Source organism: Dendropsophus ebraccatus, chromosome 4 (assembly GCF_027789765.1).
Source record: "Dendropsophus ebraccatus isolate aDenEbr1 chromosome 4, aDenEbr1.pat, whole genome shotgun sequence".
Lineage (NCBI taxonomy): Eukaryota > Metazoa > Chordata > Amphibia > Anura > Hylidae > Dendropsophus > Dendropsophus ebraccatus.
In genome coordinates this window covers 162,149,922-162,175,319 of record NC_091457.1, presented here as the reverse complement: position 1 = coordinate 162,175,319, position 25,398 = coordinate 162,149,922, and the positions used below count along the sequence as shown (strand labels likewise).

Genomic DNA, 25,398 nt, shown 5'->3' with positions numbered 1-25,398 from the left:
AAGTTACTGTACAGTATAGCAGCATGTGGTATATAATGTATAGTAACTGTATAACCCTGCTAACACAGCAGCTGGATATGTGTTATATAAGTTACTGTACAGTATAGCAATCAGCATGTGGTATATAATGTATAGTAACTGTATAACCCTGATAACAGCAGCTGGACATGTGATATATAAGTTACTGTACAGTATAGCAATCAGCATGTGGTGTATAATGTATAGTAACTGTATAACCCTGATAACACAGCAGCAGTTTGTAGATACAGGATGGAGCTGCAGATCCCCATAATGCAGTAACGTAGTACAACAGGCTAGAACAGAGGAGCCGGGGTGCTGTCAGAGGTCTGTGTGGTCACATGACAGCAATGGGCAGGGGTGTGGGTTCAGCAGGAACCAATCAGGAAGTGAGAATCACAGAGCTGTGCAGAAGGACAGTGACAGAAACTTTTCTATACAGTAGTGTGAATGGCTGAGGGCAGGCACATTATAGCAGCAGTGTGTATAGCCGAGTGTGAGTGCAGGCTCATTATAGCAGCAGTGTGTATAGCTGAGTGTGAGTGCAGGCACATTATAGCAGCAGTGTGTATAGCAGGGTGAGTGCAGGCACATTATAGCAGCAATGGAGAGGATGGGAAACACAAGGGCGGACAAACACTGCCGGGAGCATGAAGGGATGAGCAGGGCAGATGCGGGCACATACATGCAGCACTCTCTGTCCGGGGAGAGAGGGGTTACAGCTATGAAGAGATTACCTCCACAGTCCTGTCCCCTGATGTAAGCCCCAGCCTGAAGTGGATCTGCTATGATTTGGAAGGTGAGGGAGACTTCCTGGGTCAGAGTACAGGGCTGTAGACCCCGCTATGCAGACCATGCCCCTCCTCCACTCGCGCTCCCACCCAGTACACGGAGCTCTTACACCAAAGCAATGCTCTTAATCCAAGTTACATTTTTGAAAAACTGGGAGCTCTTCTTGCAAAATGCTCTTAATCCATTAATCCAAGTTACTCTTAAACCAAGGTACCACTGTGTGTGTGTATATATATATATATAAAATTATTATTATTATTTTTTTTTTTATCTCCTTTAAATCAACTGGTACTGGAAGACTTGAAAGGGTATTCCGTCTCAGCAAACATACTTACACTTGTAGTTCTCCTCGAATGAAATATTTTTGCAAATACGTTCATTTAGCAAACTTGTCTACTTCTGATATGCTGCTCTCTCTCCCATTGCTGACAGCTTGTTGTCTAGGTTACCGACCACCACTCTGCTCCAACACCAGCAGTAAGGCTGGGGTATATTTAGCAGTAACGTAGATGTATAGAAATATAGTGTATAATATATATGTAAATGAAATCTTTAGTGCAGCACTCCTTAAAATGGGTAAATGCGGTGCCTTCCAGCATGCACCCTTGCGACCACAGGTGCTAAGTATATACAACAGAAAAAGCCGTGGCACTCCAAAATATAGTGAAAAAATTACGTGGTTTATTAGCCCAAATCCGCAACGTTTCGACCTAACGATAAGGTCTTTATCAAGCAGTGTCTATAGTACATATGGCAAAGTGTTACAATTTATATACAACACACAAAATTCACATCAGTGGTTACAAATCATTAATCAGTGTATCACAGCAACGGCTAGTAAACAAAGCAAGTAGTGGTCATAGCAAATCAGGTGTTGTGCTTTCTCAATGTGCACATCTCGGAGTGTATATAATCATCAGAAGGTGGTCACCCAACAGTGTATACAGTAGTGTCCATAGAAAAGTCCAATAAAGTCCTATTTACAAATATCATAAGGAAATTGGAGGATCCTCACTCACCATGATGACAATATCGCCCCAAACACGGAGTAGTAAGCGTGGTGTGAGACCTAATGCTCATGCGCGGAAAAGACCAATAGGAATCAGTGGAAGTCAGTGACGTACACGTTACCCCACGTGATCGGGTTAACTCTATGCGCGTACAAGCTCTGACATAGAATCATACTGTAGAAATGAATATCGATGCGTATATTAGAGAAAGAACATACTGGTACTAGAGTCCATGTACACGGCGGGTGTATGTACACCCCATCAGCCTTCTCAGGACATATTCACCGTACTTTACCATATGGTCGGGTTCCCAGGAAACGAGTGACCCTCGCGCCGCAGAAAGCCGCACGTATGGTCCCTCGGTGCTCGGAGACTCCTTGAACAAGGAGTCTCCGAGCACCGAGGGACCATACGTGCGGCTTTCTGCGGCGCGAGGGTCACTCGTTTCCTGGCAACCCGACCATATGGTAAAGTACGGTGAATATGTCCTGAGAAGGCTGATGGGGTGTACATACACCCGCCGTGTACATGGACTCTAGTACCAGTATGTTCTTTCTCTAATATACGCATCGATATTCATTTCTACAGTATGATTCTATGTCAGAGCTTGTAGCGCATAGAGTTAACCCGATCACGTGGGGTAACGTGTACGTCACTGACTTCCACTGATTCCTATTGGTCTTTTCCGCGCATGAGCATTAGGTCTCACACCACGCTTACTACTCCGTGTTTGGGGCGATATTGTCATCATGGTGAGTGAGGATCCTCCAATTTCCTTATGATATTTGTAAATAGGACTTTATTGGACTTTTCTATGGACACTACTGTATACACTGTTGGGTGACCACCTTCTGATGATTATATACACTCCGAGATGTGCACATTGAGAAAGCACAACACCTGATTTGCTATGACCACTACTTGCTTTGTTTACTAGCCGTTGCTGTGATACACTGATTAATGATTTGTAACCACTGATGTGAATTTTGTGTGTTGTATATAAATTGTAACACTTTGCCATATGTACTATAGACACTGCTTGATAAAGACCTTATCGTTAGGTCGAAACGTTGCGGATTTGGGCTAATAAACCACGTAATTTTTTCACTATATTTTGGAGTGCCACGGCTTTTTCTGTTGTGTATAATATATATGATTATGTATATACCAACCAGACCACTGGTCTTGAAGCAGAGCAGCATATCAGGAGAAAGAGACAAGTGTGCTTAATAAATGTACGTGCAAAAATATAAAAAATCTATCTAAGTATACCTATACTGGCGGAGAGGATAATGTTTCTCTAACATTCTTTAAAAGAATTAATTTACAAATCTGAATAATTTCTGGCACCGGTTAATTTTTCACCGGAGCTCCCCTTTAAGCATATATCTGGGGGGGTATGTATGGAAACATGCAGTTGACCACAATACAGAAAGGATCAAGTCCTAACATGGGAAACATATAAGAAGGAAACCACAGCCCCGCAATGTACCTGTACTGAACACAGCGACATTCAACATGGAGAAGACACAGTGGTGAAACGTTACTGTGTTCACTGCCATAAAGCAGGTACAAGGAGCGCAGCAGTCTTCTTCTTATACCTACTGGATGTATAGGACTACCGGGGCTGAAGCATTAGTGCCCTCTATACACGCTGGCTGCCATTGTCGAATAATTGGGAGTGGATGCAGCTGCATATGGCGTGGTGGTCATACATCTCGTGTACACACCAGACAGCTGAGCACAGCTTTAGGCCTTGTTCACATTTGTCAGATTTATAAATTCCACATTCCATGCATGTGAATGAGGTTTCTGCCACCCTCCTCACATGCAGCCGTGGAAATGCAACAGGATTAACCCAAAGTGACAGAGGACGGGAACATTTTCAAATCAACTGATGCAAGAAAGTTATACTGATTTGTAAATAACTTCCATTTAAAAATATCCAGTCTTCCAGTAGTTATCAGCTGTTGTATGTCCTGCAGGAAGTGGTGTATTCTCTGTCCATGTCAGGAACTGTCCAGAGCAGGAGAGGTTTTCTATGGGGATTTGCTGCTGCTCTGGACAGTTCCTGACATGGACAGAGGTGGCAGCAAAGAGCACTGTGTCAGACAGGAGAGAAAACACCACTTCCTGCAGGACATACAGCAGCTGATAAGTATTGGAAGACTTGAGATTAAATAGAAGTAAATTCCAAATCTGTATAAGTTTTTGATACTAGTTGATTTAAAAAAATATATATATATTTTTCTGGAGTACCCCTTAAAAGCCAGGTGTGAGCATACCCTTACACCGGACATGGCGTGGCCCGCTCTCCTCCGGTACTCACCTACGCATTGGCTTTCTGTCCATGCAAAGTGAAGAGAATCCTTCACACAAGGTGTAAAGCCAGTGCTGGGGAGGCTAGACGCATGGAGTCTCTCCGGGCCCTATGGATCCTTGTGGCCAGGACGCTCTCGCTCGCAGATCTACGTGGTTTCCAGTTTATGGCGTTCGGGGTTGGCAGGTGTCGGAATCCTTGCTGCATCTATAAAAAAGAATCCAGCGTTATTCATAGGAAACGAGGAGTAGACGCGGCGGTCAGGCGCTGAGGGTATCATAGCCAAACCTAATGAGAATCCATAGGTCCTGAGGAATTGTGCAATGTCACAGGCAACGGGGAAGCTGGACGAGATCCCAGAGAGGAGGAGAACGGCCGCTCCGGCAGCAGCTTCCAATTATCCTGCACATTCCTCTCCCAACAACATCTACTACGTATCTACAACCTCCCTGTGTATCTGAGCACCAAGGGGGATACACTGTCTGCACATAGATACAGGAGGTAACTCAGGATCAGTAATGTAATGTATGTACAAGTGACCCCTCCAGCAGAATAGTGAGCGCAGCTCTGGGGTAAAATACTGGATGTAACTCAGGATCAGTAATGTATGTACACAGTGACCTCACCAGCAGAATAGTGACTGCAGCTCTGGAGAATAATACAGGATATAACTCAGGATCAGTAATGTAATGTATCTACACAGTGACCCTAGCAGGAGAATAGTGAGTGCAGCTCTGGAGTATAATACAGGATCAGTAATGTAATGAGATTTCTCCTCTTTTCAAATCCATTCCTGGCTTTGCCTTAAAATCTTTGGCAGATAATCTTTCTGTGTAAATGGACCTTAATTGTGCGTTTACACAGACAGATTTATCTGGCAGATTTTGAATGCATCTCAGTCTTTCCTTTATGACTTGTTCTCTGTTCTTAGTCTGTTCCTAGTTTGGGCTTCAAAAATGTGTCAGATAAATCTTTCTGTGTAAACGCACCATAATGCTAAGTTTACACGGAGCGATAATTGGCCCGATCGTACGATTAATGATTTCGAAGTAACGATTTTTTTTATATCCATCAGCGTTTAGACGGTACGATATATCGTACGGAAAAATCGTTTTGCGATCGCGCGCTTGCAGCCCGGCCCCCCGCCACTGCGATCGCAAACCCCCCCCGCCCCGGCCACGAGCAGTTTACCTGCTCCGCGTAGCAGGTCTTCGAAATCCCCTGCTCCCCTCTTCAGCGCATTGATTGGCTGAAGAGATGAGCCGGGAATTTTAAACGGCTCCTCTTCAGCCAATCAGTGCTCCTCTTCAGCACTGATTGGCTGAAGAGGAGCCGTTTGAAATACCTGACTCCCCTCTTCAGCCAATCAATGCGATCAGACCGGCGGGGGTGGCGATCGGGGCGGCGGCGAGGTTGGCGATCAGAGCCGGCACAGGGGGCTGCGGATGAGCGGAGGGCCGGGCTGCGAGCGGGGGGCCGGGCTGCGAGCGGGGGGCCGGGCTGCGAGCGGGGGGCCGGGCTGCGAGCGGGGGGCCGGGCTGCGAGCGGGGGGCCGGACTATCGCGTGACGACTGTTTACACGGAACGATAAACGATTTAAGAACATGTTAAAAGATCAAAATGAACGATTTATCTATCGTTCGCCGCGTTTACTTGTACGATTCAATACAATACAATACACCAACAATACAACCAATATTAATACACCAACAAATCACTAGGATTTGCACAATCATAGTCCCTTTTTGATGAAAACCTGCAATATAAAATCTGCGGTTCGTCCTCATTGGGCGGCCGGAGCTCCTCTGTAGCCGGGCGCTGATCACTGATCCTGGTGGCCCAGTCAGCTGACCTCTGCCGCAATCAGCCATTGGCTGCGCATCCTGTTACGCAGGGAGATGAGCAGCAGGCAGGTGGGCAGGGATTTTTTTGCTGATCTGTTTGCTCATTCACCCACTGATCCAAGTAATGGATATGTAAGAGCGCAGGTCAGGCCACGGTAACAAACCCGGATTACACTCCTTCACAGCGGAAATAATCATCAGGTCACTTGGATAAGGCACATCTCTGTACAGCAAAGATCCACCACCTGTGGTTCTCCAGCTAGAGCAAAACTACAACTCCTAGCATGCCCCTCAGCTCCTCCCTCCATGTCGGCCATCTTCCTAAACATGTGCCTTTACAGACAGCCATTACAAAACTACAACTCCCAACATGCAATGACAATACAGAGGCGATCCCCAGAGTTTGCCTGCTGGGAGTTGTAGTTTTGTAACAGCTGGAGGGTCAATACTGTATAGGTATACAACTGTTTACTTGATGCGCCTATATGTAGCCAACTCTGCTCCTCTATATATACTGACATCTTTTCTGCTCTATGTATATACACCGCCATCTCTGCATTTATATATATATATATATATATATATATATATATATATATATATATATATATATATATACACAGTAATACCTCGGTTTTCAAACGCTTTGGAACTCGAACTGCTTGGTATTCGAACGAAAATTTACCCAGAAGTAGTGTTTGGAATTCGAACTTTGCTCGGTTTTCAAACGTTTTTGCGAGCGGGGATGGTGGGTTGTACCTGGCGAGTTAAGCAGTGGTGAGGCTTCACATACAGTACAGTACTGTATAAGACTGCTGGAGTGCATATACAGTGCAGTAGTAGTACAGGCAGTGCACCACCATCTCCCATACGTTACACTGCTTGGATGGGGGGGGGACGCTATACAGTAAAGGATGGGTGAGGAGTTGGTGACTACTGTACTATAATTGCTGGTTTAATGTCCTGTACAGTATAGTGCTGTTCTGTACTGTAGTGATTATACGGAGCACTTATCAGTGTAATAAATGAGGATTGTAGGGAATTATTGGTGGCTGCTGGAACCAATTAATCACATTTACATTATTTCCTATTATTTCCTACGGTTCTCAAACTGCCTTCCGGAACCACTAACAGCGGTGGCTGCTGAAGTTGGATAAATCCCTAAGGCTATGTGGAAATCATGGATATAGTCATTGGCTGTATCCATGTTTTCCAGACAACCTTAGATCAGTCATCACTAATAATCACCACATATCAGGGGATCGGCCATCACTATAATCACCACATATCAGCTGATCGCCCATCACTATAATCACCACATATCAGGGGATCGCCCATCACTATAATCACCACATATCAGCTGATCGCCCATCACTATAATCACCACATATCAGGGGATCGGCCATCACTATAATCCCCACATATCAGGGGATCGGCCATCACTATAATCACCACATATCAGGGGATCGCCCATCACTATAATCACCACATATCAGCTGATCGGCCATCACTATAATCACCACATATCAGGGGATCGGCCATCACTATAATCACCACATATCAGGGGATCGGCCATCACTATAATCACCACATATCAGGGGATCGGCCATCACTATAATCACCACATATCAGCTGATCGGCCATCACTATAATCACCACATATCAGGGGATCGCCCATCACTATAATCACCACATATCAGCTGATCGCCCATCACTATAATCACCACATATCAGGGGATCGGCCATCACTATAATCCCCACATATCAGGGGATCGGCCATCACTATAATCACCACATATCAGGGGATCGCCCATCACTATAATCACCACATATCAGCTGATCGGCCATCACTATAATCACCACATATCAGGGGATCGGCCATCACTATAATCACCACATATCAGGGGATCGGCCATCACTATAATCACCACATATCAGGGGATCGGCCATCACTATAATCACCACATATCAGCTGATCGGCCATCACTATAATCACCACATATCAGGGGATCGGCCATCACTATAATCACCACATACCAGGGGATCGGCCATCACTATAATCACCACATATCAGCTGATCGGCCATCACTATAATCACCACATACCAGGGGATCGGTCATCACTATAATCACCACATATCAGGGGATCGGCCATCACTATAATCACCACATATCAGGGGATCGGCCATCACTATAATCACCACATATCAGGGAATCGGCCATCACTATAATCACCACATATCAGGGGATCGGCCATCACTATAATCACCACATATCAGGGGATCGGCCATCACTATAATCACCACATATCAGGGGATCGGCCATCACTATAATCACCACATATCAGGGGATCGGCCATCACTATAATCACCACATATCAGGGGATCGGCCATCACTATAATCACCACATATCAGGGGATCGGCCATCACTATAATCACCACATATCAGGGGATCGCCCATCACTATAATCACCACATATCAGCTGATCGGCCATCACTATAATCACCACATATCAGGGGATCGCCCATCACTATAATCACCACATATCAGCTGATCGGTCATCGATATCGATCACCAGATGGGTGTGACACTTATGTGACCGGTTACACTGTATAACTATGTCTATGTATCACATCACCAATAACATGTAACCATTCACACGTACCTGCAGAGAGCCGCACGCTGCCGCATAAGCACCGTTCACACACAGCAGTACCGGCGCTTACTGTCCTCCTCCGCCCATCACTGCCGCTAGTCTACGCCTCTCGGTGTCCACACCGGTATACAGCACGGCCAGGAGCGGCAGCTTCCTCAACGGAGCCTTCTCTCTTCCTCTACCAGCAAACCGGAAGTGGTCCGCCGTCTAACTCTTCCCCCTAGCGGGGCTGTGTCACCGGGAAGAACGTCTGTAGGGAATCACTCAGGGCTGCCAGAGCGAGGCTTGACACGCACTTCCGGCGGCGTAGTGGTCTCCATGGTAACGCGTCTACAGCGGCCTCCATACATTGCATGGAAGCGGAGAGCAGGAGGTGAGGTGATGGGGGCTCCGAGGAGGAATTGTGGGGCAATAAAGAGTCAAACCAGACTCACTATGGAAGTAGACGGCGCCGCTGCTATGGGCCCCTGGTGCGACTAGCGAGCTCCTCCTGCTTCCTAATGTGGAGCCATGACATTCCCTGTAGTCACCACTAGGGGCGCTCAGTGCATGCAGATTTTATGCCTCATTGGGATATGGATATATTTTCAATGCACGGAGCTCCCCCTAGAGGCGGCTGTAGGTACTGTGAATGGAGCCAGCGGATTTTTTAAAGGGGTTGTTCACAAAAAATCCTGGTGTCAGAAAGTGGCAGAGATTTGATTTTATGTCTATTTAAAAAATCCATAGGGAACATACCACAAATCATACACATAGGGGGATTTTTTTTAAGACTGGTCCTAAAGGGGTATTCCAACTTAATTTAAAGGGTTACTCCAGAGAAAAAAAAAATCAACTGATGTCAGAAAGTTATACAGATTTGTAAGTTACTTCTATGGAAAAATCTCCAATCTTCCAGTACTTATCAGCTGCTGTATGTCCTGCAGGAAGTGGTGTATTCTCTCCAGTCTGACACAGCGCTCTCTGCTGTCACCTCTGTCCATGTCAGGAACTGTTCAGAGCAGGAGAGGTTTTCAATGGGGATTTGCTGCTGCTCTGGACAGTTCCTGACATGGACAGAGGTGGCAGCAGAGAGCACTGTGTCAGACTGGAGAGAATACACCACTTACTGTAGGATATACAGCAGCTGATAAGTACTGGAAGACTGGAAATTTTTCAATAGACGTAACAAGTTATAAATCTGTATAACTTTCTGACATCAGTTGATCAGTTGATTTAACCCTTTAAATTAAGTTGGAATACCCCTTTAGGAACAGTCTTTAAAAAAAAAAACTCCCCCATGTGTATGGTTTGTGGTATGTTCCCTGTGTTTGGGGGGATCCATCATTATAGAGCGGTCATTCTCCGTACACTAGATGTGTCCGTGCAGACTCCTCGCTGATGTTCCCGCCATTGTACTGTTCTTCTTCCTCCCTCTTTAGCTGTGAATGTGTAGAGGAGGAGAGGATGGAGACGCTGAGTTCTCGGACCCCTGATAACCCGGTGCTGCAGTTCACTCTGGAAGGAAACCTGGACGGTCTACAATCCATCTTCGAGGATCCGGCTGATGGTCGTTATGAGAACCGCGCCCAATTCCTTGTAGAAGAAGATGTGCTGGGGAGGAGGCCGCTGTCCCTGGCCTGTATCCTGGGCCGCACAGAGGTGGTGATGGCGCTGGTGAAGTACGGAGCGGACGTGAACCAACAAACCGCCCGAGGTACCGGCCTGTATACGTGCTGAGTGTATATACTGTACATTCACTTATAGTCACAGCAATCCCCCACCTCCTCCCCCAGTAGTCACAGCTATCCCCAGCTCCTTCCCCAGTAGTCACAGCAGTCCCCACCTCCTCCCCCAGTAGTCACAGCAATCCCCACCTCCTACCCCAGTAGTCACAGCAATCCCCACCTCCTTCCCCAGTAGTCACAGCAATCCCCACCTCCTACCCCAGTAGTCACAGCAATCCCCACCTCCTCCCCCAGTAGTCACAGCAATCCCCACCTCCTCCCCCAGTAGTCACAGCAATCCCCCACCTCCTCCCCCAGTAGTCACAGCAATCCCCACCTCCACAGCAATCCCCCACCTCCTTCCCCAGTAGTCACAGCAATCCCCACCTCCTTATCTAGTAGTCACAGCAATCCCCCCCTCCTCCCCCAGTAGTCACAGCAATCCCCCACCTCCTTCCCCAGTAGTCACAGCAATCCCCCCCTCCTTATCTAGTAGTCACAGCAATCCCCCACCTCCTTCCCCAGTAGTCACAGCAATCCCCACCTCCTTCCCCAGTAGTCACAGCAATCCCCACCTCCTCCCCCAGTAGTCACAGCAGTCCCCACCTCCTTCCCCAGTAGTCACAGCAATCCCCACCTCCTTCCCCAGTAGTCACAGCAATCCCCCCCTCCTTATCTAGTAGTCACAGCAGTCCCCACCTCCTTATCTAGTAGTCACAGCAATCCCCCCCTCCTTATCTAGTAGTCACAGCAGTCCCCCACCTCCTTATCTAGTAGTCACAGCAATCCCCACCTTCTTCCTGTTAGGAGATATTTAGAGATATTCAAAATAAATCTTCCTAATCGAAATTTGTTCTGAATTTTGCAAAAAGTGATTTTCGTACCGAACTAAACTTTTTGCAAAGTTTGGAACAAGTTCTTAAAGTTGGCGACCGCACATCAAAAAACAAAAAAAATGCTATGCTCACCTGTCTGTGCTCCCCTGGTGTCCTTCTCCTGGTCCCTGGTGTCTCCAGTCGCTGATTGGCTGAGCGTGCTGGAGGTGACCGGAGACACAGGAGAAGGAAGACACTGGAGGGGGGGCACGGACAGGTAAGTATAGATGAGTGAACTTTTAAGGTTTGACCTGGACAGACTGGAACGTCATGTCAAAGTTCGGTGAACCTGCTGAATCGAGAAAAGTTTGCTCTTCTCTAGAGATATTGTGACGCTCATGTGTTTCTATAATGATGGAGCCTGGATCTCATTTCATGTAACTCATAAAGCTTTTTGTCTTTCTTGTACATTCATACCTCATGTTCTTTTTGTTGATAATACATTGCTTTAGTATAGTTATATTACAGAGTACTTTATAATAGGACCATATTAAAATAAATGTATACATTTTGGTTAATTTAACCCCTTCTGGTCTGGTGAGCGGCAGCAGTAAGGGGGGGTGACACAGGCCTCTCTGCTGCCTCCAGTGTTCATGTCAGGTACTGCAGGGCTGACAGTTCCCGTCACGTTGCCGTTGTTACAGTCTCCATGTAACGCCAGTATAGACTCAATGTCCTGGATGTTACACAATGATATGATGTCGGCCGGGGCCGCAGGATCTCATTACACACTTGATTGTGATTGTGCAGGTACTGTGTATATTATTACACCACATGATACCATCATAGACTTGTGACATGGATGCCGGCTGGCGTGTTTCCCACTAATTTCGCACCTTATAATGTTAGTAATGGGACAATGGAGGCGTCTAGTATCACATTACAGTCACATTGCTTCACAGCAAACAGGCTCCGGGTACAGTGCAGCAGGATGAACAGGATCCTTATGTGTCTACACCATCGTGCCCCAGGCAAAACCAACATGTGCCGCTTCTTTCTCCATGAATGCCCCCCTGCAGACTCCTCTGTTCTCTCCAGACTCCTCTGTCCTCTCCTCCAGACCCTTTTGTCCTTTCCAGACTCCTTTGTCCTCTCCTCCAGACCTTTATGTCTTCTCCAGACACCTGTCTCCTCCTCCAGACTCCTGTGTACTCTCCAGACAGCTCTGTCCCCCTTCAGATTGTCTCCTCCTCCAGATCTCTTTGTCCCCTCTTCTCCAGACTCCTCTGTCCTCTCCAGACCTCTCTATCCTCACTGTCCTCTATCCCCCTCTGTCTCAGGAATCAGGGTCCTCCTTTCTGGTCTGACATTGATCTGAGGGCCTAAATAGCCGAGAGGGCGGTCACTGCTGCTGGGTTCTCACCATGGAGAGCAGCGGTAACAGCCCCCTTGGCTATCTAGGACTCCATTATCATGTTGGGGACAAAACTAACAACACCAAGAACTAATAAACAGGAAGAGCCCAAATCTGTGGAAGGGGGGCTCCATGGGGATGATGATGGCGCTGGTCCTCACCAGGGTGGGTTATCCCAGGACTCCATAGTGATGTCTCTCCTCACCAGAGCGGGTTATCCCAGGACTCCATAGTAATATCTCTCTCCTCACCAGGGTGGGTTATCCCAGGACTCCATAGTGATGTCTCTCTCCTCACCAGAGCGGGTTATCCCAGGACTCCATAGTGATATCTCTCTCCTCACCAAGACTCCATAGTGATATCTCTCCTCACCAGAGCGGGTTATCCCAGGACTCCATAGTGATATCTCTCTCCTCACCAAGACTCCATAGTGATATCTCTCCTCACCAGAGCGGGTTATCCCAGGACTGTATAGTGATGTCTCTCTCCTCACCAGAGCGGGTTATCCCAGGACTCCATAGTGATGTCTCCTCACCAGAGCAGGTTATCCCAGGACTCCATAGTGATATCTCTCTCCTCACCAGAGCGGGTTATCCCAGGACTCCATAGTGATATCTCTCTCCTCACCAGAGCGGGTTATCCCAGGACTCCATAGTGATATCTCTCTCCTCACCAGAGCGGGTTATCCCAGGACTGTATAGTGATGTCTCTCTCCTCACCAGAGCGGGTTATCCCAGGACTCCATAGTGATGTCTCTCTCCTCACCAGGGTGGGTTATCCCAGGACTCCATAGTGATGTCTCTCTCCTCACCAGAGCGGGTTATCCCAGGACTCCATAGTGATGTCTCTCTTCACCAGAGCGGGTTATCCCAGGACTCCATAGTGATGTCTCTCTCCTCACCAGAGCGGGTTATCCCGGGACTCAATAGTGATGTCTCTCTCCTCACCAGAGCGGGTTATCCCAGGACTCCATAGTGATGTCTCTCTCCTCACCAGGGTGGGTTATCCCAGGACTCCATAGTGATGTCTCTCCTCACCAGAGCGGGTTATCCCAGGACTCCATAGTGATGTCTCTCTCCTCACCAGAGCGGGTTATCCCAGGACTCCATAGTGATGTCTCCTCACCAGAGCAGGTTATCCCAGGACTCCATAGTGATGTCTCCTCACCAGAGTGGGTTATCCCAGGACTCCATAGTGATGTCTCTCTCCTCACCAGAGCGGGTTATCCCAGGACTCCATTGTGATGTCTCTCTCCTCACCAGAGCGGGTTATCCCAGGACTGTATAGTGATGTCTCTCTCCTCACCAGAGCGGGTTATCCCAGGACTCCATTGTGATGTCTCTCTCCTCACCATTGCAGGATACTCTCCGTTGCATTGTGCGGCAGCCTGGGGTCAGGTGGATGTACTAAAGGCCCTCGTGGAGTCAGGAGGTGACATCTTGCTCCAGAATTTCCGTGGTGAGAAGGCGTGTGACATCGCCACCAGATACAACAAGACAGAATGTGCAGAGTTCCTGAAATGGGCCGGTAAGTGGTGTGGTTGGTACAGTGCCCGCCATAGTGCCATAGTCCTGCTATAATGGACGGTGTTATTATACCTGACAATCTGTGTCCCTTCAGTTATCCTGGATGATGATCCCAATACTTTGGGGGACTCCAGTTGTCCCTTTCACTTAAAAAAAAAAAACTTTTGACATCTGAAAAGTGTGTTCAGACCTCCAGCGATTGTTACATAGAGCCTGAAGAAGCGCTGGGCTCTGTGCTTCACTCCCTGGCCTGCTGCAATGTCTCCATTATAATAAGCCTATAGTGACCGTCTCCTGCAGTAAGACAGAGGTGAAGAGTAAAGCGCACAGCCGCACGCCTCTTCTGGCTCTGTCTAAAGAATGGTGGAGATCTGAATACTTTTATCGTTATCGGCCTCAGGTAACCCTGTTTACACAGGACGATGTACGGCCGTTCTAAAGACACAATCAGCTGAGGATCAGGCATTTTCCCGGTCTACGTTTGATCGCTGTCACTTTTACACGGGTGCCAGAGATTTGCAATTTACGTCTATTAAAAAACCTTCCTGTACTTATCAGCTGCTGCATGTCCTGCAGGAAGTGGTGTATTCTTTGCAGTCTGGACAGCAGAGAGGTTTTTATGGGGATTTGCTGCTGCTCTGTACAGTTCCTGATATGGACAGAGGTGGCAGCAGAGAGCACTGTGTCAGCCTGGAAAGAATACACCACTTCCTGCAGGACATACAGCAACTGATAAACACTGGAGATTTTTAAATAGAAGTAAATTACAGATCTATATAACTTTCTGGCACCTGGTAATTTGAAAGAAAACATTTTTTGGTCAACATCCCCTTTAAGTGTTTCTCTGCAATGCATCAGGCGTATTTGCTCTATCTATACAGGCGCACTACAAATAGCTTTGGTTTAATCCTCCTCTTTACAAAAGAGAGAGAGAGAGAAAAAAGAGGCTACGGTATAGGGTAACACTGAACAGTATACGGTGTAACGCGCTCTCTGTGTGCCGTCACATACCACGACTATTGTAGCAGGAGAACAAAGAAGCCGCTGTGTAACTATAGAAACACCCGGGTGTGAATCCATTGTGTTACACGCCTGCATCTGTGCAAAGTGTCTCTAGATGTATACGTTCACATTGTCCACAGACAATACAGCTTTTTCTACTATAATAAGGAACACCACTATAGAAACTGATGGAACCCAGAGTGAGTGGTGAGGTCCGTCCATTGTGTCTCTCAGTCCGGTGACTTCAGACCATCACTGTGGTATACAGGAACTTTAGTCACAGCTATTCTTTATATAGCAATGGATTACTTGTCGGGGGTTCTTGGCCCTGATTGGACTGTATCCACTGACATCTGTGACATCATAACACAACTGCCCTGCTGAGATTTACCCTAATAGACCCAGTCCCCCCCCTTTTTAGGGGTTGGAAGTGAAAGACTGTCCATTCTTCCTAACTGGCTGTTTGAACACAGGAAGATGGCAACATGAGCGTATAGTGTGTGTGATCTGCCCTCCCTGAAGATGTGGATGCTTTTCCTCATCTTCATCTGTCACGTGACTGCCCCTGCTTCCATGGTAAGTCCAATAGCCGTCGAGCTTTGGCTGGGGAATACCATGTGACTTCCTGTCTGCCTCAGTCTTGTCTTCCACCATTAGGAAGACAAGTGTGTGTGTTCTCTCTCCCCTGTCAGGAGAGAGACGTGTGCTCTGCTACTCCAGCTCCACAAGAAGTGTTCCTGGCTGTGTTCTATTCTCAAGTTCTCAAGATTCTCATCTATTCTCAATATCTGGGTGCCGTTCTTCAGTCGTTCCTCTCATCATCTTCTCTAATCATCAACAGCAAGTATTCATCTCAGTTCCATTCCACCCAGCATCTTATCCTCAGTATCACTACTACCCCCATCATTCAGTACGCTATCATCATAGCTTATTGCAGCATCACCCATTACTCTGCCTTATCCAAGTCTGCCTTATACCCGGTTGCATCCGGAGAGACTGTTGCTATTAGTTACCACCGTTACAATAAATACACAACTACCGTTGTTTCTGAGCCTTGGCATTGGTGTGATAATTGGTGCCCTGACTAAGGACAACGAAGAATCGCATGCCTAGTCTCCGCTCGGTCAGGAGCCCGGTTTCCAGCTGTGATCCCTTGTGCCTAAACCGTGACAACCATCTAGCAGCTGCCCCGGTTCCTGCCCGCAACAACACCCTCTCAGCAGAGTGGCCCCTAGGGGCCCGGCATCACACTACCTTTTTGCAATCCGTTTTTCTATTGACTTCCATTATTAAAAAAAGTAAAAAACTATCAAAACAGATCCATTTTTTTTTACGGACACAAAACGTGGTCAAACTCATTTTTGTGTCCGTCCAGAAAAACCGATCCGTTTTGATCCGTTTTTTTTATGTCAATGGAAAAATAATTGCACACAGTTGCATTCGTTTTTTTCATCCGTTCTTCATCCATTTAAAAAAAGAAAAAAAAAAAACGGATAAAAAAAAACCTGATTGGAAAATCATAGTGTAAACCCAGCCTAAACTCTGTCCATGCGACCAATAGAGACATATAGAAAGTCTATAGGACATGAGTGCAGAACGGGAAGAGGCAGCATATGGATGCACGCTTCCCCCCCCCCCCCCCCCTCTACTGATTGATGGGGATCTGAACTCCCAGACCTCCTGTGATGACATGTTTCAAATGTTTAATAAAGTGGGAAAAACACTTTAAAGTTGTACCCATCCCCCAATTTTGCACGCCTCCAGGTTACATGGTGCACATGATGCCTATTTAAAGGGGTTATCCAGCGCTACAGAAACATGGCCACTTTCCCCCTACTGTTGTCTCCAGTTTGGGTACAGGTTTTGAAACTCAGTTCCATTGAAGTAAATGGAGTTTAATTGCAAACCGCACCTGAACTGGAGACAAGAGTAGGGGGAAAAGTGGCCATGTTTTTGTAGCGCTGGATAACCCCTTTAACTCCGACTCTCAGACCTAAAGAGCTGTAAGAGATCTTATCTGCCAGGAATATACTTTATTCACATAGAGACTCTCCTTCCTGTAGTCAGTGTCCACAAGAACATTGTCCAAAATGTTCCCTCACCGCCTCCCTGCGCCTCTGCGTATACACCCGTCTTCTTTGCTGTTCGGTCACGGATGATCTTCTCGGGATCTGGGAAATGGTAGCATCATCTGTGTCCATCTCCACGTCCATATTACAGTCTAATGCAGGCGCATGGCTCCCGGTGCAGGAACTGCGGATGTGGCTCTAGAACAAGAGAGATAGTCAGCGGGTCTGTCTGGAGATAACTGCACATTATATGCATGGTGTATTATGTACGGGTCCATGCTTATTTTATGTTACGTAGGATCTATAGAACCTGAGAGATGTCAGATTTTTAGTTTCTGGATTATTAAAGGGGTATTCCGCCTAAAGTAAACTTTTAATATGTTGCTGCCCTTGGAGAGAACACAACAGGCTGTTCTCACCTCTCTGCGCTCCCCTGTTGTTTTCCTACATCATCTTCGGGTCCCCAGCTGAGCAAATTACTCAGCTGGGGACCCAAACATGATGTAGGAAACAACAGGGGAGCATGGCAAGGTAAGAGAATAGCCTGTTTGTTATGTTCAGTTTACTCTTGGCGGAATACCCCTTTAAAGTAGTCTCATATTTATATAAAGACTACACTAGACTACACTAGATATAGAACAGAGGTAATTTGCATACTTTGATCCCATAGTGCAATGCATAGTTGGATCTCCTCAATAAGAACCAGTACCTCCCAGAGCTATATGAAAACACTAAAATGTCATTCTGCCTTTACTTATAAGACGTACAAAAAATCTTTCAAATCAACTGGTGTCAGGAAGTTATACAGATTTTTCATTTATTTAAATTTCAAAATCTCCAGTCTTCCAGTACTTATCAGCCGCTGTATGTCCTGCAGGGAGTGGTGTATTCTCTCCAGTCTGACACCGTGCTCTCTGCTGCCACCTCTGTCCATGTCAGGAACTGTCCGGAGCAGGAGAGGTTTTCTATGGGGATTTGCTGCTGCTCTGGACAGTTCCTGACATGGACAGAGAGCACTGTGTCAGACTGGAGAGAATACACCACTTCCTGCAGGATATACAGCGGCTGATAAGTACTGGAAGACTGGAGATTTTTAAATAGAAGTAAATTACAAATCTGTATAACTTTCTGACACCAGTTAATTTAAAGGATTTAAAATTTCGCCAGAATACCCCTTTAACTGTTGATCCTATGACGTTATAACTTACACTTTAACCAGTTTTGCTTGTACAGAATTCTAAGAAATCACAAGATTTCAGGTATATCTGATTATTTCCGCATATTTTTGTAGCATGCAATTAGGATTTGCTAAAATCTCATCCACACGCATAGTTGAAATCTGCAGGTGAATGTAGCCTGAGTAGGTACCTGGCCCGCAACAGTCGGGGGCATGGTGCAGAGCATCTCACTTTCACTGCTGCAAAGAGGAAGCAAGACCGCAACATGCGGAGCGCTGTCAGAGGATGTAAAGTACACAGAGATTACATACATTACATGGAGATTACATACAGGGCATGCATCACTTCCTCTTCTCTGCCATAGTGACCTATTTATTACTTTATTATTAGACCATGACTTGTAATATAAAGACAGGAAGTCACAGCAATGACGATGGTGAAGAGGATGTGCGATCGGAGCGTGTGTATAGGGTATAGAGACACCTTCATGGTTGGACACCTGTATGGCTGTGGCTATAGAGCTCTCATTTAGGTCAATGCTCTCCAACTGCTGCAAAACTACAACTCCCATGATGCTATACCTACTGCAGTCCTGTTCCCATGATTCCTACTATTTATCCCACATATCTCCACATCTGTCCTTTTTTCTAAAGCCCTCTACTATGTCCTTCCCTGATTGTCAGATAAATGGAGTTTCCTCGGGGGCCAGACAAGGAGGAAGGAGGAGCCTAACATAAGCATGGGCGTGTCACACTTTCAGCATTGATGTGGCATAGCCCTCGCACAGCTAGAAAGCTGACTGGCTGGGTGCTGGGAGGGCGGGAGGGATAGAATAGGGCAGAGCATGTTTAGGGTGAGATTGCTGTAGTCTGTAGGCATTGTTTGCATAAGAGGTGGTGACAGTTTAGGAGGTTATACCTGGATAATGTTGGCGTCCTCCATAGAAGGTTCTTCCAAGATCCCTGTACCCATTGTTTCTCTTCTAAAGTGTCGTTTCTGTAAAAGCAATGTCATTAATACTAGTATACCATATACTGCCCTTCTGGCATTGTACTAGGATTGGATTGTACAACCCATGGCCATCCTCTCTAACTGCAGTGCCATTATTGATAGATAGGCAAGATACAGACCCAATGCAGATATGAAAATCACTAAAAGCAGCCCCCCCCCCCCGCCCCAACTTGTGAAGACGGGGAGTAGCTGAAGACCTGTGATGACGGGGAGGAGCTACAGACCTGTGATGGTAGGGAGCCCTCACTCACCTTGGCATATCCCTAGGTACTCTCACAGTGGTTTGGTTTCCCAAACTCGGGGCTAGGGCACTCAATATTCTACTTCTGCATTTGGGCAATAAACCGTCTACTAGTTTATACATGTGACTGGGGTCTTATAAGTGATGGAGTGGACACCACTGCCATCACATAAGGTGGGTATTTAATTGTTCATTATAGTGTCAGAGACTGGGGCAAAAGAGTGCAAAGATGTAGGCCACCATCAGACACCAAGCCCTGTACAAGACAATGACCCCTCCATGGGGAGAGTCCTATAGGATGGCAGGGCAGCTATAACCAATGATCTGCCCGTCCTGGCTATGCTATGTATAGGTATCGCAGTCATAGACCGGGCATGGAACAGTTTCCTTCCCTTCTTATCACTTTCTTAAGCATAGAAGTCTATCCTGGAGCAGAGAATAAGCTTCGCCTGGGCTCTGGAGGGGGCAGCAGCGGCTGGTGCGGGGCATCTTTATGTCAGGTACTTTCGAGGGGCATATATGGCACCATACGGGGGTATCTGAGGTTGGAACATGTTACTGGATCCATATTGTCTTCGTCTATGTTTCTATAAAGTTTATAGAACCTCATTTTGGGCCTAAAATGGGGAAAAAAGCCCCCTTTATAGTGCTCAGAGCCTTACTGTAGGGGGCGCCGCAGCACCATCTCACCTTGCGTTCTCGCTTCGTTAAACGCTTAATAAAATAACATGCCAAAAGCAAAAATATAAACAGGGCCGTGAAAGATACAAAATATATGGCTGTAGATGTGGGTGCGGGGTATATCTGTCTGTACATCCACTGTATGTGAGTAAAGATATTGGAGAGAAGACAACGGGGGTCGTCACTGTCCCGCTCTAATTCCTCCGGAAACAAGTCGTAGCCAATAGTCGCCCATAAAGGACGGCCGGGGTCTGCTGAATGGTGAGGACCGGGCCGAGTCATCTTACAAGGGGACGGCATATCCGGGATGGCCTGATGACCTATAAACCTGAGCACCACATCAGGATATTAAACATCGTATCTACAGCAAGGAGGATATTGTCGCCTATAGCAACCAATCACAGCGCAGCTATCATTTTCCACAGTGCTGTTGGAAATTGAAAGCTGCCCTGGGATTGGCTGATATGAGAAACATCATGTGACCCCTGGTGTTCAGTTAGTGACAGGGTTACATGCCTGCCATGGGCCAACTGAAAAGAGTGGAGTGATGGTGGTTATTATGGCTTGTGTGTTTACTTGTGTTGTTAATAAAGTTGACTGAAAAAAAATCATCCAAAATTGTCTCTAGGTGATGTTATATTGTTAATAAAGTTAACTGTGGGGGGGGAGCTAATTGGGAGGAGACGGATACTGACAGACATGACTGCGACGTGGCTGCACATAGTATTACTGTATACAGTCCTTGACTGCGATTTTGTGTACGCTAAAAAAATGGATGTGTTTTAATCCGTTTTTTTTTTTTTTTTTATAATAGAAGTCAATAGAAAAACAGATCAAACAGATGTACACAAATACTTCTGTTTTTTACACAAAACAGATGAATAAAAAAAAAATTCCAAAAACGCAGTGAGAACCCAGCCTTACCTATGTATTATATACACGTTACCTGTATAAAGTATAGTTACCTGTGTACGGTATTATATAGTCACACGTATACAGCGCTATAGATGTTAGCTGTATGCAGTATTAGGCTGCACACTACATATATTTTCGTAAAACTACAGCCGTTGTTGCCGATTGCAACAACGGCCGTGGTTAATACGAAAATATACGTCACGTAACACATAGTATACGCTCCGGCCGGAATCCCTAGCGACGCCGTGAGAAACTGACATGTCAGTTTTCTGCAGACGTGGAGAGTTCCGATGCTTCACAACTCTTCGGCGCTAAAGATCACGGAACGGCCAGTCTCTTACAAGGTCTGAACATGGCCTTATAGTTACCTGTATAATGTATAGTTGGCTGTGTACGGTATTATATAGTTACCTGTATAAAGTATAGTTGCCTGAATACAGTATTATAGTTACCTGTGTGTAATATACACGTTACCTGTATAATGTATAGTTGCCTGTGTACGGTATTATATAGTTACCTGTATAAAGTATAGTTGCCTGAATACAGTATTATAGTTACCTGTGTATTATATACACATTACCTGTATAAAGTATAGTTGCCTGTGTATGGTATTATATAGTTACTTGTGTGTTATATACACATTACCTGTATAATGTATAGTTGGCTGTGTGCGGTATTATATAGTTACCTGTATACAGTATTATAGTTACCTGTGTGTTTTATACACATTACCTGAATAATGTATAGTTACCTGTATACAGTATTATAGTTACCTGTGTGTTATATACACATTGCCTGAATAATGTATAGTTACCTGTATACAGTATTATAGTTACCTGTGTGTTATATACACATTACCTGTATAATGTATAGTTGCCTGTGTACAGTATTATATAGTTACCTGTATACAGTATTATAGTTACCTGTGTGTTATATACACGTTACCTGTATAATGTATAGTTTGCTGTATGCGGTATTATATAGTTACCTGTATACAGTATTATAGTTACCTGTGTGTTATATACACGTTACCTGTATAATGTATAGTTGCCTGTGTACGGTATTATATAGTTGTATGAAGTATAGTTGCATGTATACAGTATTACATAGTTACATGTGTACGGTATTATAGATGTTACCTGTATACACCATATGCGGCACAGTTTCACTGTATATCTGTTACTATGAGTTGCTGCTGCACTGATAACCACACTACTTGTGTCACCATATCATACACGTCACTGGGATACATGTTTGCACGGCGTAACACAATGTCGCAACCAGGAAATCTGTGGTGTCAGTTTGAATGGCGGCAGCGGAGACTTCCTGTTCTGGCGGATCGACTTGTGACCATTGCAACACCGTCCATTACCTAACAAGCCTTGGAACATGTTACTGAGTTTGGACTCTTTCCTGCTTCTTCAAATTGTGTAAAAATAGAAGTTTCAGATAGCTGAGGTTTTGCTGCAGTGTGTCAGGAGTTTTGGGCACTTCTCATGTATTATGATCTTGTATATTACTATTGATTTTATATATATTTTTTTTTCTACAGAAGCTAAATTGGCCTTAAAATCCTACATCAGCCTCATCCAGCAGATCATCGCTGACCCCGAAAAGGCTCATGGGAAAATGCATAAAGACGATAAGGTTTGTGATCGGAAATGGAGCATAGAAACACCTTAGGCAGTGTAACTAGTGACAGTTTCCCTTTAATAAACTGAGCTGCAATACCACACACAGAGGACAACAGGGGCGCAGTTTATGAAAATATGCAGTCAACCTGTCATCTGTAACTGTATCAAAAGTTGCTGATAGCATAAAGAAATACGGTTCAGGGAAGAAAGAGAGTGCTGCACCTCACACCTATGGCTGATACTAGTGCCCCTAGGCTAAATAAAAAACACATCAGAATTTTGTGTATGAATTGATCAAGCCATACTGCCCCATGTACCATCGTGCAGGTATCTGATACACATGGGTCCCTACACTAAGTCCACACCGTGTCAGTCAGTGGCTACCAACCCCGCAGGCGTGCACAGTCAGGGAACGGGGGCCATGGGACGGCCCTGCGACCCCCATGCCACAGGACCAGACCCAAAAACACCACACCAGAACCCGGCCAGCACCACCGGCTGAGAAGGACGCCCCCAAACAGCACAAGTCTGGATGAGGTATTGCGCTCACCATAGCTGCTGCAGACAGAATGGGAAAAGACAGGAGGGATTAAAGAAATACATAAAGAAATACATAGTCTTAAACCCTTAAAGGGGCACTCAGGCGAGAGAAAAAAAAATCTTTTAAAATTAACCGATGTCAGAAAGTGCCAGAGATTTGTAATTTACTTCTATTTAAAAATCTCCAGTCTTTCAGTACTTATCAGCTGCTGTATATCCTGCAGGAAGTGCTGTATTCTTTGCAGTCTGACACCGTGCGTACATTTCATATATGACAGTGATAGCGAGAGAACATTGTCACAATCACCATGATCCATTGAGTGAATCAGGGTGTTCCTGACATGGGAACCTTGGCTTGGTATATATAATGAATTTCACGACACTGGTCACATGGCTGCACGCAAATAACTGCTAAAAGATGGCCACCCCAGATGGTTTTCTGGAAAGTGTTGGGTTGCGACCATGTACAATGCCAGAACACAACCACATTACATTCACCAGCTGTAATGCAGGAAGAGAAACACTGCAATGTTTGCCCACATGACCTGTGTTATATATGGGGGGGGGGATGTTTTACACAGACATCTGCTTATAGTCATCTCACCTTTTAGAAGACACTACAGAGCAAAACAAGTAGGAAATGTGAATAATTTTGTGAAAGTCTCATGTAGATTTACTTCTTTGCTCCCTTTAGAATCAGGCGATCAACGCTTGCAAGTCAAAGAATGAATGGCTGCAGAACGCCAAGAACCCGACAACACAAGACTTCATGGAGCAGAAGCAACAACTAGAGAACGTCATGCAGCCCATCTTCACTAAGCTCAATACCCCACGTAAGAAGCATCACACATCTTTAGGCTACGTTCACACGTAGCAAAACTAGCAGAATGCCGCTAGCCTCCCTGTCATAATGGGAGGCGCACGCTGCTGCTCTCCCCACGCTGAAGCATGAACATGTTCATTCTTCAGCACGGAGAGACGCTGTGAGAACAGCAGCGTGCGCCTCGTGTGAACGACCCCATACAGAGTAGTAGCCTCCTCATAGTGTGATGGGACACATCCAATAGCACAGGCTGAAGAATAAGCCGCTCATACACCAGATCCTGCAATTTCCCTCAACCAGGTTCTTGTGTACGATAAAAAAAATATATATATATAATATTTTTTTTGTTTAACAGAAGTCAGTGATAAAACAACAATTGCGTCCGTTTTTTTCCCCCATAAAACGTTTAGGTTAAAAGCAGACTGATAAATCTCCCCCCGTGTTTTTGCAAACATGGTGTAAAATGAAACTGGCTCAGTTCCCCCTAGCAACCAATCAGATTCCACCTTTCATTCCTCACAGACTCTTTGGAAAATGAAAGGTGGAATCTGATTGGCTGCTAGGGGCGACTGGGCCAGTTTCACTTCACACCATCGTGTGAACTCTTATATCCGGTATGTGCCGCCCATTCATTTACAATACTTATTTATTTTTTATTTTGTCCCCCTACAGGAGCAGAAACTGGAAAGTCCAAACCGTGACCTCACCGAGAAGATATCTCTCTGTATATATGGACATTACACAGTGCTGGGCTGTAATCCAGACCCCCTCGCTTCCTGCCGCCATACATAATAGTTGAGATCTTTATTGTAACTTGAGCTGTAATTCATGTGTTCAGTAATGGAGGTTTCCTCACCAATGTAATGTGTGTATAATAATCTGACTGGTGAAACAAACCAGTATCAGAGACCCGGATCTGGCAATGTTACATTATAAGTTAGATCCTTAGTCATTCTACGAACAATTAAAGTGCCCTTAGCCTAGAATGTATGTATTTTCAAAGTGAATGTTATCCATCATAAAGCATTACTTATTCTACTGCTGTCTATGGATCATGTGCATGGAGCCTGTACTATGCTGTTTGCATATCACCTGATGTTCCATGTAACTCATAGGCTATGCTCATGCTTAAAAGGGAATCAGTCACTAGGTGTATAATGCCTTAAATGAGGACAGCATAAACTAGTGAGAAATACTGTAGAG

General features: G+C 45.6%; 2 protein-coding genes across 3 annotated transcripts in view; one reads left to right on the top strand and one right to left on the bottom strand.

The window, feature by feature from the left end:
• The window catches only part of KLHL20 (kelch like family member 20), a 32,986-nt gene extending 24,068 nt beyond the window's left edge, over window positions 1-8,918 (bottom strand). The window contains exons 1-2 of the mRNA XM_069967622.1: window positions 8,650-8,918; window positions 4,150-4,347 (exon numbers count right to left, since the gene is read on the bottom strand). Coding sequence (XP_069823723.1) covers window positions 4,150-4,172 — 23 coding nt within the window. The 5' untranslated portion in view covers window positions 4,173-4,347; window positions 8,650-8,918. The remainder of the gene's footprint in view (window positions 1-4,149; window positions 4,348-8,649) is intronic.
• On the top strand, window positions 8,911-25,273 carry ANKRD45 (ankyrin repeat domain 45). Of its 2 annotated transcripts, none has more exons than XM_069967624.1 (6): window positions 8,911-9,013; window positions 10,062-10,336; window positions 13,935-14,102; window positions 22,751-22,845; window positions 24,067-24,205; window positions 24,868-25,273. In XM_069967624.1, the coding sequence occupies exons 1-6, from the start codon at window positions 8,994-8,996 to the stop codon at window positions 24,894-24,896; spliced, it is 726 nt and encodes a 241-aa protein (XP_069823725.1). In that variant the 5' UTR covers window positions 8,911-8,993; the 3' UTR covers window positions 24,897-25,273. The 2 variants fall into 2 exon arrangements, with proteins under 2 accessions (XP_069823725.1, XP_069823724.1); XM_069967623.1 differs by having other exon boundaries at window positions 8,999-9,018; window positions 24,868-25,272.
• The last annotated feature ends 125 nt before the right edge of the window (window positions 25,274-25,398 follow it).